Below are 12579 nucleotides of genomic sequence, written 5' to 3'. Positions count from 1 at the left end.
GAACATTAGATTATAAGCATCCTGGCAATAATAATTGTAGTGCAAGATTGAAAAATCACAAACAGGACCTTAACTTGGATCATCTATTGCTCCGTTTCTTTGCTGAGTTGAAAAGGAAAAGGAAAAGGAAAAGGAAAAGGAAAAGGAAAAGGAAAAGGAAAAGGAAAAGGAAAAGGAAAAGGAAAAGGAAAAGGAAAAGGAAAAGGAAAAGGAAAAGGAAAAGGAAAAGGAAAAGGAAAAGGAAAAAGAAAAGAAAAGAAAAGAAAAGAAAAGAAAAGAAAAGAAAAGAAAAGAAAAGAAAAGAAAAGAAAAGAAAAGAAAAGAAAAGAAAAGAAAAGAAAAGAAAAGAAAAGAAAAGAAAAGAAAAGAAAAGAAAAGAAAAGAAAAGAAAAGGAAAAAAGGAATAGGGATGATCATCCTTGAAGAAGAAAGCACATTCCCCCTTCTCTAAGTGTATAACTTACCAGAGACCCTCATTGTCTATAATATACACCCCTATTTCCAAGGGTTGCAAGGAGGGAGTCCATGTGATGAAATATCTGCCTGCTACTTGGGAAGACTAATTGTAATTGAAAATTGTTTTGAAGGGTTTCTCAGAGTTGCTTGTGTGGGTAGCCACAGTCTAATTCAAAAAGTCAGGTGCCAGCTTTACTTTTTTTTTTTTTAAGGTGTGAACTCCTAAAGTGGGAGAATACTTACTGGAAGTACTAATTTAGAAACATTTAAGTACAGCTCTTATTATAACAACAAAGCATAACCACAGTGTTTGTGAGCAGGTTAGCTTGCCATGCACTTGACTCAGCAGTGAAGTGTTTGCATGAGGTGTGGCGCACAGGTCCGTTTTTTGTTCTCATGGTCTTTCATCCTACACGCAGGGCAACTGCAGTGCCATCAGAGCCATTTTCATCTCTTTAAACTTAAAGAGCAAGTTCCCATTGACAGTTATAGAACCTGCATGGCAAAAATGGGTGAGTTAAAGAGAGATGGCTCAGACTTCTGTTCATGTAGAAATCTCTTCCATATATTTATATTATTTCTAAGTGGTTAATTTTAAAACTAAGAAAGAGTCATTGAGATAGTTTTCTTCTTATTCTCTTCCCATCCTTCCAAAAGTCTGTGTGTTCTCTGAACTGTCATCCTGTTTCAGCCCTCCCGAAAAAGTAGCTGATACTTCCACAGGATGTTTGAGAATTCTTCCACACGAAGTTATTAGGTTTTTTAATAACACATCTGTATGAGTTGACTCCCCTCAATTCAGTTGAGAAGGTCCATTAGTTGAATGTAGTGGCAATGGGCAGCTATTTAAAAGTGAAGATTTCTTTTTTTCCTGGATGAGGGTAGCTGCTGGGTTTGCTGGGTTTCCTGGGTTTCTGGGCTTTATATTATTGAGTCCAACCTGGCCAGCCCGAACTCCAGCCCAGCACGGAACCAGCACAGACGAAGGACGAAAGACGAGAAGCGCTCTTTGCCACGTGGGCGCAAGGGTCTGTTTATTGCGTGAGCACCCGACACTCCCGCAACGGGGCCGCCCAGGCAGGAAAGAGGCCGAGCCTTACCGCCCGTGGATTTTTATACCCCAGGGGAGAGGGGGCGGGAAAAGAGGACTGTGACCAATGGGATGCCACTGGGGAGAGGAGGGGAGGGGTTATCCTTTTATTTTGGGTAATAAAACATAGCCTGTTTCAGTGTGTATGCAAAAAAATAAACAAAAACCAAAAAAAACCAATAAAGTAAGAGAGAAAAGGAAATTTTTCATTGCTATTAAGAAATTTAATTAAAATAACTACATTTAATTACTACTAAGAACAATTTCCATTCCTTCAGGAAATAGGAAAATGAACTGAGAAAACAGTGAAAAACTAGATACAAATTTGGCAAAAAATTTTATTGATTCTTTCATATGTATACATATGTTTTGAAGTAGAGATAATTAACAGAATACTTTGCTCTCATGTTTATATATATAACTCTGTATTTAAAATTATTTTTGAGACGCTTGGTGATCAGTCAAAATGTCATATATATGACATATGCATTTAGTATGACCAAATAAGAAGTAGAAATCCTCCATGAAATCAAATGTATATATGCATCTTGGAAGAAATAAGAAAGTTTTCACAAGTAAAATCATACATGTATTGGAAACTTGAAATGAGCATTAGTATTTATTAAAAATCCTTCATGAATTGGAAAGTTCATTTTGTGTTAAAATTAATGTCAGGTTCCTAAGGATCTTGTAAATTCTCAACCCATGGCAGTGAAAAACACTAGAATAAACAAATGAGAGATAAAATAAAGGACATACAATTTGTGCCTCTTGTTCTTTCTTCCACTTTAGTTCTTCGGACTACCATAGAAGATTTTTCATTCAGTATATCTCTATATCTTTGAAATCACAAAAAAAGGAAAAAAAAAAAAAGGAACAAGTAGGAACATGACAGTTTCAAATGTTCAAGAAAGTCCTAAAATTTTCCAATATTTCAAGACTTAAAGACTTTGAATTATTTAAATTATGTTCAAGAATGTTGAGAGATAAGGAAAAAAGTTACTCTTTTGTCATTTGTGTTTCCTTAACATGTGGAAAGTTTCCTGGCTTAAATGCTTAGTATAGATTTATTGTCCTAACTCTGAGAATATTAAGAATTACGGCCACTTTGCAACCCCTGTAAACATCAATGACCAAAACTCCTTTAAATATACAGGTGTTACTAATAGGGGATGAAAGGAGAGAAGGAAACTTTGTTCTCTATTCTGTCCTGATTAAGCTTGAGCCCTTCTGGTATCCTTAGAATCATAAAATTTAAAATTAAGATGCTTAAGACAGTATTACGTGAATTTGTAGCTCAGTTAAAAATGTAGGTTTTTTCATTATTAAATGGATTTTTTTAATAATTATTCTTGATTGAGTGACTATCAGTGCACAAAAATAACTTTTCTGAGTTTTTTGAAAAGTGAAATTAAAGAGATTAATCATGCAGTTTGTACTTGGATGGAATTCATTCTACAGTCAATGGCACTTGTGCCTAAATGCAAAATGTGAGAGTATGTCCAAGAGGAGTGTTCTGTGCTCAAAAAGCATTTGTCTTTACATTCTGCCATTAGTCCAAATACAAAGTCTGGCACTGAATTTCATGACACATGCTGCTGCACTAGCTTGTCTAGAAATAAGCTCTTTTCTGCATAAAATATTTTTACTCTTACAAGTCGGTGTAACAAACAATGCAAGGAAAAATATTTTTTCTGAAAATTTGGTGAATTAAAAATGCCATAAATTTACAAATTCTGACATAAGCCCTTTAAAATTTGTGCATCCACTATTTCTACTTTCACTGTTTTCATTATGCCTTATAGAATGCATTTGTAATGTTTAAAAATGGTCTATTCCATGAAAAAATATGGCTTTAAATCAAATAAAAATGTAAAGCCAACTTGCTTTAAAATCCATTTTCTTATGATCTATAATCAGGAAATCCATTCATATATGACATATAATTTTTGTGCTTTCAGGTGGATAGCAGAATGAGGGGTTCTGCCTATCATTACATCTAAATTGATAATTGCCCAGGCAGAGTGCAATTTTAAAGTACAGCATGAAGGAAGATTTAATTTGTACATTAGAAGTCTTACGCTTTATGTTTTTGCCTCTGAATGTAAATGAGCCCATTCTCTTTGGTGGATTTATCTGAAGGTGGGAGAACTGCCTTAGAGCAGGCCACAGCCCTCTTGAATTAACTAGGTACAGTTTAAAGGACTGGTTTCCATGCAGACTCTTCTTATCTTTTTATCACATGCATGCATTCATCACTGATTTCCAAATGATGGGTTTCTGTATTATTGGTTTAAGGTCCACAGTCTTACATTCCTGAATCCTCACTATACCAAAAGAATAAGTTTGGTGACTGGAAAGAGGAACTGTTACTATATGGCTTCAAAATGCTAGAAGGCATAATATGCCATGAACAGAAGAAATCTGCTGGCAAAGAAATTATTGCAGTAGTTCTTTGAAAGAATTTGATGTTTTTAGAATATAAATGTAATAACTGTTCAAACTATTTCACATCAGTGAAGGTCAGATGTATGTTTCTGAAGAATCCCCTAAGCACTCTTTCTTAATAGGATATAATATTAAGTATATGTTATGCAGGAAATGGGAGTTCTTTCTTGTAAGGTGATTTATTCTCTAAAAATCACAACTAGAAATATATAGACTACAGTGGAATCCGTTTTGCTATATATCTTATGTCCTATATTGTAGAACTGAAAAAACCTCAGTGCTGCTTCAAACAGCTCCATTGCCACTCTCTGAGCAAATCCTTGTCATATGACAGATTTCACTGACAGTTTTATATCCTGCTGGTAAGATACCTCCTGACACCAGAGAAACCCTACTATTGCTTCAGTTTCTTCTGTTGCCTCAATTTTCAGTATTCAGTTTGTAAAAGATGAACTTCTTTAAATACAGTGTGGTTTCTGGTAGAAAATACTGTTGTATATTCAAAATGCCCCTTCTAATTTCACCTCCTGTAGTAACACATAGCATTAATTAGAGCATAATAGATAGCTCATTTATGTTGAGGACAGTTCTTAGTTTTCAGAAAAAAAGTCTACTGGTACAAAATGAAAAGCCTTTGAAAGCACTCTGCTGAATTTGCTCGGAAAGTCTAAAATACATTTCAGAACTCATTTTGTTTTCCTAACTGGATAATATTATTAAGGAAATAAACAACAAGACTAACTATGAAAATATTTTAGTCCAAAATCTCCAAAGTCATTTTAATACAGAATATTAGTAGTGATCCGAGTGCTCTTAATTTTTCAAAATATTTCAAAGGCTTAGATATCATGACAATAGAAATTATGAGAAAAAACAAGCCAGACCAGACTAGCTACTGAAGGTACCTGACAAGTACAGAATTCAAGCAGTTTTTGATAATTTTCTTGTGCCATAATACTAGTGTTCACTGTTCACAGTCTTCCAAAGTTTGAAGTGGCATTTTTATATTTAATAGGCTTTCACAAATTTTATTTCCATTGACTTTCTGGTTTGGTAAATACAAGTGGCTGATGCACTTGAGGATTAAAAACTTGAAAATCTTAGTCAAGCTCAGACACACATCATTATCCCGACCAGACGAGCAAATTGCTGACATGTACTGTCATTTTTATGCCCACCTCATAGACATTATCAAATTTAGTTCCATAATCTATTTATGTTCTTTAGGGCTATAAACATCATTTCACTCTGGGGAGGATGGGGTGAGATACTGTGGTCTGCACTGACTTTGGGAAAACAAAGGAAATTTGGAGTTCCAGGGTTTCTGACCCAGAGGGATCTGCCACACTGACTGACTAGTTTATCTTCTCACACAAATTCTAGGCTGTGTGGTGCAGCTCATGAACAAAAGCTGTGCTCAGAAAAGGAAGTCTTCCATAGCATTTGTTTCTTTGGTATTTACCTGAGGTAAAGGTTTTCTCTTTCCATATTAATTTTCATGCTATTCCCTCTCTATGACTGTGCAGTTTCTGTACCTCTCCTGAGACTGTGTAGACAGAATTTCAAGGTTACCCTAAAAAGTCACCTTTTCCCTAGATTTTATGTAAGAGGTGAAATCAGTGAAAGAAACAATGGAATTAATAGGTCATTAACTTTATGGACACATAGTTGTCAATGCAGTGAGTTGAGAGAACACCTTTTTCTAAAAAAGATGAAGGAAACATTTGCTTGTCAGAATTGTTCCTGGGGCCTGCATAAGTGAGAAGAAAATGAAAGATATGGTGGTGTTTTCCAATAATGTTATGATGTTGCTGCCATTGATTTTAGTATTTACAGAACTAAGTCCAAGAAGTGTAGTGAAAAAGAGCCAAAAGAATTTATGAATCCTTCTGGTCGTCCCCCCACCTTTTGTGGAAATTACAGTCTTGCTATATGCATCCCTTTTTTAAAAGCAAAAAAAAAAAAAAAAAAAAAATCATGACCTGCAAAGGGCTGAGTCAGAAAAGGCACAATCTTCTGTAGATGTCAAGAAAATATGAGATAGCTTTGACAGTTTTTATGCCCGTAAATTATCTGACTTTCCTGACTCTTGTAAGACAAATGTCAGATGTTGGCTGCTGCAAGGGCACAGTATATTGTGCTATATACTACAGTGCTGTAAACAAAATTGTATCATCAAGTTAATTTCAGGACATCACAGAGATGTCAGCTGCCATGAGAGAAAGCTTTGAAGACCAGTTGTTCCAAATATAGCACATGTTGTATTTTCCTATAAAGGTACACGACACAGATATCTACCATGAGTTTTTGATTTCACAGTTTTAGAAGGGCTTAAAAGATACAATGAACTTCATTGGACTTGTATCTTCTCTTTTTTTTCCCTCTTGTTTTTACCTTAACAGGAAATGGATATGGAAACCCCCGCAACTCACCAGGTCTGCTGGTCTCACCTGGCAACTTGAACAAAAATATGCAAGCAAAATCTCCACCTCCAATGAATTTGGGAATGAACAACCGTAAACCAGACCTCCGTGTGCTTATTCCACCTGGCAGCAAGAGTAACATGCCATCAGTGGTAATGCATTTTCAAAGCTCTTCTTTTTATCTACTTCAAGACAAGACATATTTAGGAATGTCAAGGCTGGCTCAGGAAACTGAATTCTTGATTGTTTGGTTTTTCTAACTAGGGCTTGACACCAAGTTGAGGATGTAGGCTGAGCCTCTTTTTTTTGTTTTTGTAATTTTTTTGAAGTTTTATTTACTTCCTACCTTTTGTCTGTTGAGTTGCAAAATAGGAACTGTGTCCTAACTGTGCACAGCCTCACCTTCTGCAGTCTCTCTCCTAGTACTTTCCTGAGGCTGTTATAAAGGCTAAATTAAACCCTAAGCATCTCTAACCTATTATGTTTTTCTTAAATATTTAGCCACACAGACTCTTAGCAGATGGTGTATTAGCAGTAATAAATTAATTTGAGCTCTATCGCTGTGAGATCCAAATTTTGTAATGATAACAGGGAGTAAATAGACAGAGGAAGAGAAAAAGGAATATGAAATTTCTGTTTCTCCTGCCAGGCCTGGTAAAATTTAGGCAATATACTATGCTAGAAGGCTGAATTGGGAAGGTATTGTGTCCATGTCTTGCACTTACTTTTCAGAAGTTTGTCAGTCTTTCCAAGTAAAGCTGTTTTGAGTGATTTAACATTAAAAGTGAACTTTAAAATATAGTAATTTAAGCGATGCAGTTTTCTATTTTATAAAAAACATTATTAAAACAACTTCCAAGTTTGCTTCTTCAGCTTGATGCAAAATAAATTAATCATCAAACTAAAACTGCCCATAAATGTGATGCTACCTTCTAAGTCATAAAGTGACAAATAGAATAGTCCTACAGGGCAATACTCAAAGTTGATCATGGCAGTCTGCATCAAATTATTTATTCCAAGCCCCTAAAAAATTTTATTTTCCAAGGGACTCTGTGAGTGGTTAGGTACAGCATGACAATCTGCAAACAATGGGACTGTGGAAGACAAATGAATTCTTGGAGAAAGTCTTGTGCTGAAAACTGGATAGGTCGTTCCTACAATTGAGTCGAACAGTCCATTAGAAGGAGGACAAATAAGAGACCTATGAGGTGTATTTTTTCCAAGATATGCTCAGAACGTTTATTTGCTGCCCCTATGATATGAAAATATTCCCTAAGCTAAAACCTGCCTCCTGGTAAATATATATATTTACTAATATTTAATACTCCTTTCCTATGCAATCAGTCTGAGGATGTTGATCTGCTTCTGGTAAGTGATAATGATGTTCATCTTTATAACAAAGAAAAAAGAACAGTTATTCTTATGATGTAGCTAAAATTTTCATTGAAATAAAGTGGAAAATAACTATGTTGTGTACAAAAAGGTCATGGCAATTTTTTAAATATAGCAATAGAAGACCGGATGCACATACTCAAATTAAGCATGCTAGAATTAAGCTTTCTTTTCGGTAATGCGTGTAGAGCATGTAAACTTCCGTTGTTGAAGATGGCATAGCCTTATGACAGCCACCTTTTTTGGTGGCTCTCTAGCCCTTTTTTCCTGCCATTCACATAATTAGAGTTCTCTAGTTTAATTTTAAAGCGCAGCGCCTAGTGCCCTGGAGTTAAAGTGTGTAACTGCTGTGCAATCTAACAGCCTTGAATGGTTTTTTTACTGCACAAAAACGTAGTCAGAGCTCCATCCCCTGGTAAGAGTTCAGAGTTCAGCAGTCTGGGGGTGCACCTCACTTTCAAAACCCAGAAGAACTGGGTTTGGGGGTTTTTCATTGCTTTTTGGGTTTCATTGTTTTTTGTGGTAGGTTTTTTTTTTCTATATGAGCAAAAAGGAAAACAATGGGAATCGAGCTCATGTATTTCATTCGTTTTTCACATGATCTGTTCTACCCACAATAAAAGCAATCTTACTAGTTCAGTTACCTAGGAGATACTGATGTAATGGGTTACTATGGTGACAACTGATCTCTTGAAAGCTTGTAAATTATAGGGTTGGCAGAGTTCATCAAAGCTACATGTTAAATGATTAATTTCTAGAAATTTGTAATAGCCTGTATTTCTCATGTGCAAAACATTCCCAGAAAGCAAATACACTCAACTGACTTAAAACTGGTCAATAATATGTTTATTTTACTTACTTTAAAAGAATCAAAGGATAAATAACTCCCAGTCTGCTCAGTCATTGGCTACTCCAGTGGTTTCCGTAGCAACTCCTACTCTACCAGGGCAAGGGATGGGAGGATACCCATCAGCCATCTCAACAACGTATGGTACTGGTAAGTATTGATGCAGGATGCAAACATGGGGAAGGGAGCAAGGTGCTGATAAGTGTCTATCTCAATATTAATGAGTTAGCTAATGTTCTTTGGGAGAAACTGAAAAATTCATAACTGTTATGCCTTTATGCTACATTTGCTTATTCTCTGCCTGTCACTAACTTCAGACGCATCTATTTCAAAGTTAGCTGATTTGCTTGAAGTAAAACTGATTTGGTAGCTTTATTTTGTTGGCTTTAATTAAAATTTAAATAAAAAGCCCCCCAAAAAACCCACCAAGAAAAAGAAAACCACAGTAACCTTAAAACAGTTAGCAGTTTAGTCTTCCTTGGATATAATTTCATGCAGTTGAGTGCACCATGCTAAAACCATGAGGGTAGTGGAAATAAGCAACTTCACTATCTGCAACCACAGTTCAGTAACTCTGTTGGCTGTCACAGCTTCCTACCTGGGAGGGTGCAGAAGTGAATCCTCAAGGCGTCTTTACAGTTCCTGTTGTGTATTGCTGCTGTACTGAGTGCACACAGTGACATAGATCCAGCACATTTTTGGAACACACATAATGTTCAGAAGCAGACTGCCTGCAGACTTCTGCAAGGAAGACTGTAACCAAAATGTTGTATTTTTCAAGTCTTTCTGACAGTCCTTTTGTAGTTATGGTGAATTTTCAGGTTAAGAATGCTTTAAATCTGTCAGACCCAGTAAAACCCTGCTAGATTACAGAATAATTATTAGTGCGTTATTTGCTCCCAAGTTAATGAGTTGAGGAAAGAGGAAGATTTACTTTTTCTCCTGCAACTTGATGTGATTGGTGTAATTAAAATTAAATGGCTTACAAAGTGACAAGAAAATTACTAGCCTAGTTGTTGTTTAATTGCTTCCTCTTTAATTCTCTCTTAATTATTGTCTTTCTGTTTTCAAATCTAGAATATTCTCTGAGTAGTGCAGATATATCATCTCTCTCTGGTTTTAATACAGCCAGTGCTCTTCATCTCGGTTCTGTGACTGGGTGGCAACAGCAACACCTACATAACATGCCACCATCTGCCCTCAGTCAATTGGGGTAAGCAGTGCCTTCTTTATTTTACTGTTCTACAGTCACTTCAGTCTCCCCAGTAATTCCAAGCATGAAATATGTCAAGGTAACATACCAGAACATATCTACTGTGTATAAAAACTAGATTTTGCAAAACTGGAACAATGTAATTCATGGGAAGTTTGCTAGGGAGCTGCAATGAAATACTTTGTGTTTGTGGCATTTTCTCAGTAGTGTACTGTTTATGTTTCAGATCTTATTTCTTTAAATAGATTTTATTTTACTATTAAAATCGAACACCTATATTGTACTGATGTCATATTTTTTATTTATGCTTTTAATTTCCAGTTACTGTTGCACAAACATTTACAGTAAGAAAATTTTTTAGCTATTTTAATGAAGTAAGATTACATAATTAATTGACCTGAGATTAAGCCTTAACCTTATATAATAATCACATACTCCCTTCTGCTCAGCCCTGAAATTCAAGTTTCGTTTATTTGGAGATGATTTTTATGAGAAAATAGTACGATTAAGCCAAAGAAATGTAAGCTTACGCAACTCACTCTGATGTGCCTGTGCTGAAGAATACATGTACTCCTGCCCTCTAGTGGCTAATTTTACAATATTTATTCAAGTTTCAGAGAATCACAGTGCTCAATCACTTCTGGATCTTTAGAAGTGTGAAAATTCACACAGAGAAATCACCTGAACAAGCAACCTCTTGGCTCATTTAAATGAACAGGTGTATGATTTTCAAATATTTTGATATCTACAATTTCTATTGAGTAAGACCATAGGCATGCACTAGTGTGGCACAATAGCCTAATATATGGTTAGACATGTTGGAATTTTAAAAGGTTTAGCTATAAAAATAGAAGCTGAAAACAGCAGGAGTGTATTCATGAAGAAAAGATTGAATCCATATACATTTGAAAAGAAAACCTTTTTTGTGAAAGAGGTCTTCCACATATACACTTTGTTTCTTTGAGGTTGTTGCCATAGTGTGGAAAAATTTAGTACTCTAAACGCACCTTAAACTTCAAAATTCTCCTTCTACTTTATCTGAACATTTTTTGTAACTTATTTTAATGTCTTTACCATGTTGATAATTTGGGTTTTTAAGGAAAGCTATACAAATGTTTCAAAGGAACTAATTTTTTAAACCTCATTTCTGTACAAATAAGTATATATAGATGCAAATGTCATAAAAACATACAACTGAAATACTTGCGCTAGAAAAAAAGTCTTTATATCTTTCTCTTATACTTTTCTTTGTGAGTTTGCACTACTTTTGGGTCAGCATTCAGACTTACTGTACAACTAAAATCATGAATTCTCAAATAAATTGAAAGCTCACGTTAGGTATCACTGTATAAACAATTGGTACCATACCAAGGAATGTAATAATGCTATTTGGTTAGCAAAAAAAAAAAGGTATAAATTAACTCCTAAACTATATGCCTTTTCAGATTTGTCACACATCGTGATCTGTTTCTGATTCATATCACAGAGTGTCAAAATGTAATGTCTGTGGCTGTGGAATACATTCTGAGTTGCTACTCTTATTATTATTACTCTTTCAGTGATTTGTAAGTGAATTCAGCTATGAAAGCTGCTTCAGAGATGGGTCTTGAGAAGTCTTCTATCACTGCAGAAAATCATATTCACTGAGTTCTACATGAAAGAGCATCTCTTTTAACTTTTGAATTACTTGAAAAACTTGAAATTCTGTAGAACGTATCCAGTGTATATCAACCTGATTTAGAATTTGCAAAAAGATTTTTAAAATGAAACAAAATTACAGTCATCTTCACATACTTGAGAAAACACATCCAGAAATGTTTCAACAACATAAATCTCAGTGCTTAGTGGAGTCATATACTGAAAAGGTTTGGCAGTGAGATGCTTGTTGTCAACAGTAGGCTATAAAAACCCATGAGAAAACAGTTAGTGGAAGACACATTCCAGGTCACCTTCAGGTTTTGTTTTTCAACAAAGTCTAAAGGTGAAAATCAGCTCTGCTTGGCAAGATGCAATGACAAGAATGTGATTAATAGTAGAATAAGATAGGATTAGACGCATGATCTTGCTCCAGATAAGTCCTCAGCAATTTCAGTAGCACTGTTAGAACCATCTTGGAGGTAATCTGAGATCTCTGCAACCAAGCTCTTAGTTCTTCAAGTTGACTGTGCAATTAGGAACCACACTAGTCCTGATGGACTCAAGGGCAAATACGTGAGGACATGGGAGAAGTTCATTTTCCCTGTCTGTCCAGCTTTTGGCCTTCTGCCAACCCTGGTGAACAGCACAACAATGTACAGCCCGTTTAGACATATAGAAGCTGTTTAGACATGACTGGGACATTGAAACCGACCAAACTTTTCAACTTTTTGGGTTAAAAAAGGAATAGCATTTTCATGGTCTTTTAATGCATCTACATCTGGAAAAAATACATACAAAAATTCTGCTGAAAATCAGTCCTTCCCAAAGCTTTGTGATTTGGCCTGAGCAGTACATCAAAGTCTCTTACTGCTTATTTAACATGTACCAAAAAGACTACTAGAAGTTAACTGCTGATAACCAGAAGAGAAGTCCTTTCCAAACATCATAATAAATTATCAAAATACTTTATGCACAAATCCATAATGTGGAATATGTTCTCTTCCATCCACATTTCCTAGCCTAAGAGACAATCTTTTCATCTAAAAGTAACATCCACAGGTGAGGTTTTTAC

The 12579-nt window shown here is 35.4% G+C and overlaps 1 protein-coding gene across 14 annotated transcripts in view; it reads left to right on the top strand.

Annotated features, from left to right (window-relative positions):
* MEF2C (myocyte enhancer factor 2C) overlaps window positions 1–12579 on the top strand; it is a 133482-nt gene that overhangs the window by 112106 nt on the left and 8797 nt on the right. For 11 of the 14 annotated variants that reach the window (XM_031058919.1, XM_031058921.1, XM_031058918.1 and 8 more), the window contains 3 exons: window positions 6397–6569; window positions 8677–8806; window positions 9734–9869. In XM_031058919.1, coding sequence (XP_030914779.1) covers window positions 6397–6569; window positions 8677–8806; window positions 9734–9869 — 439 coding nt within the window. The remainder of the gene's footprint in view (window positions 1–6396; window positions 6570–8676; window positions 8807–9733; window positions 9870–12579) is intronic. The other 3 variants (XM_031058928.1, XM_031058924.1, XM_031058927.1) reach the window with 2 other exon arrangements.

This window comes from Geospiza fortis, unplaced genomic scaffold (assembly GCF_000277835.1).
Source record: "Geospiza fortis unplaced genomic scaffold, GeoFor_1.0 scaffold279, whole genome shotgun sequence".
Lineage (NCBI taxonomy): Eukaryota > Metazoa > Chordata > Aves > Passeriformes > Thraupidae > Geospiza > Geospiza fortis.
Note: the sequence above shows the minus strand (reverse complement) of the source record. Positions and strands in the feature narration are given on the sequence as shown.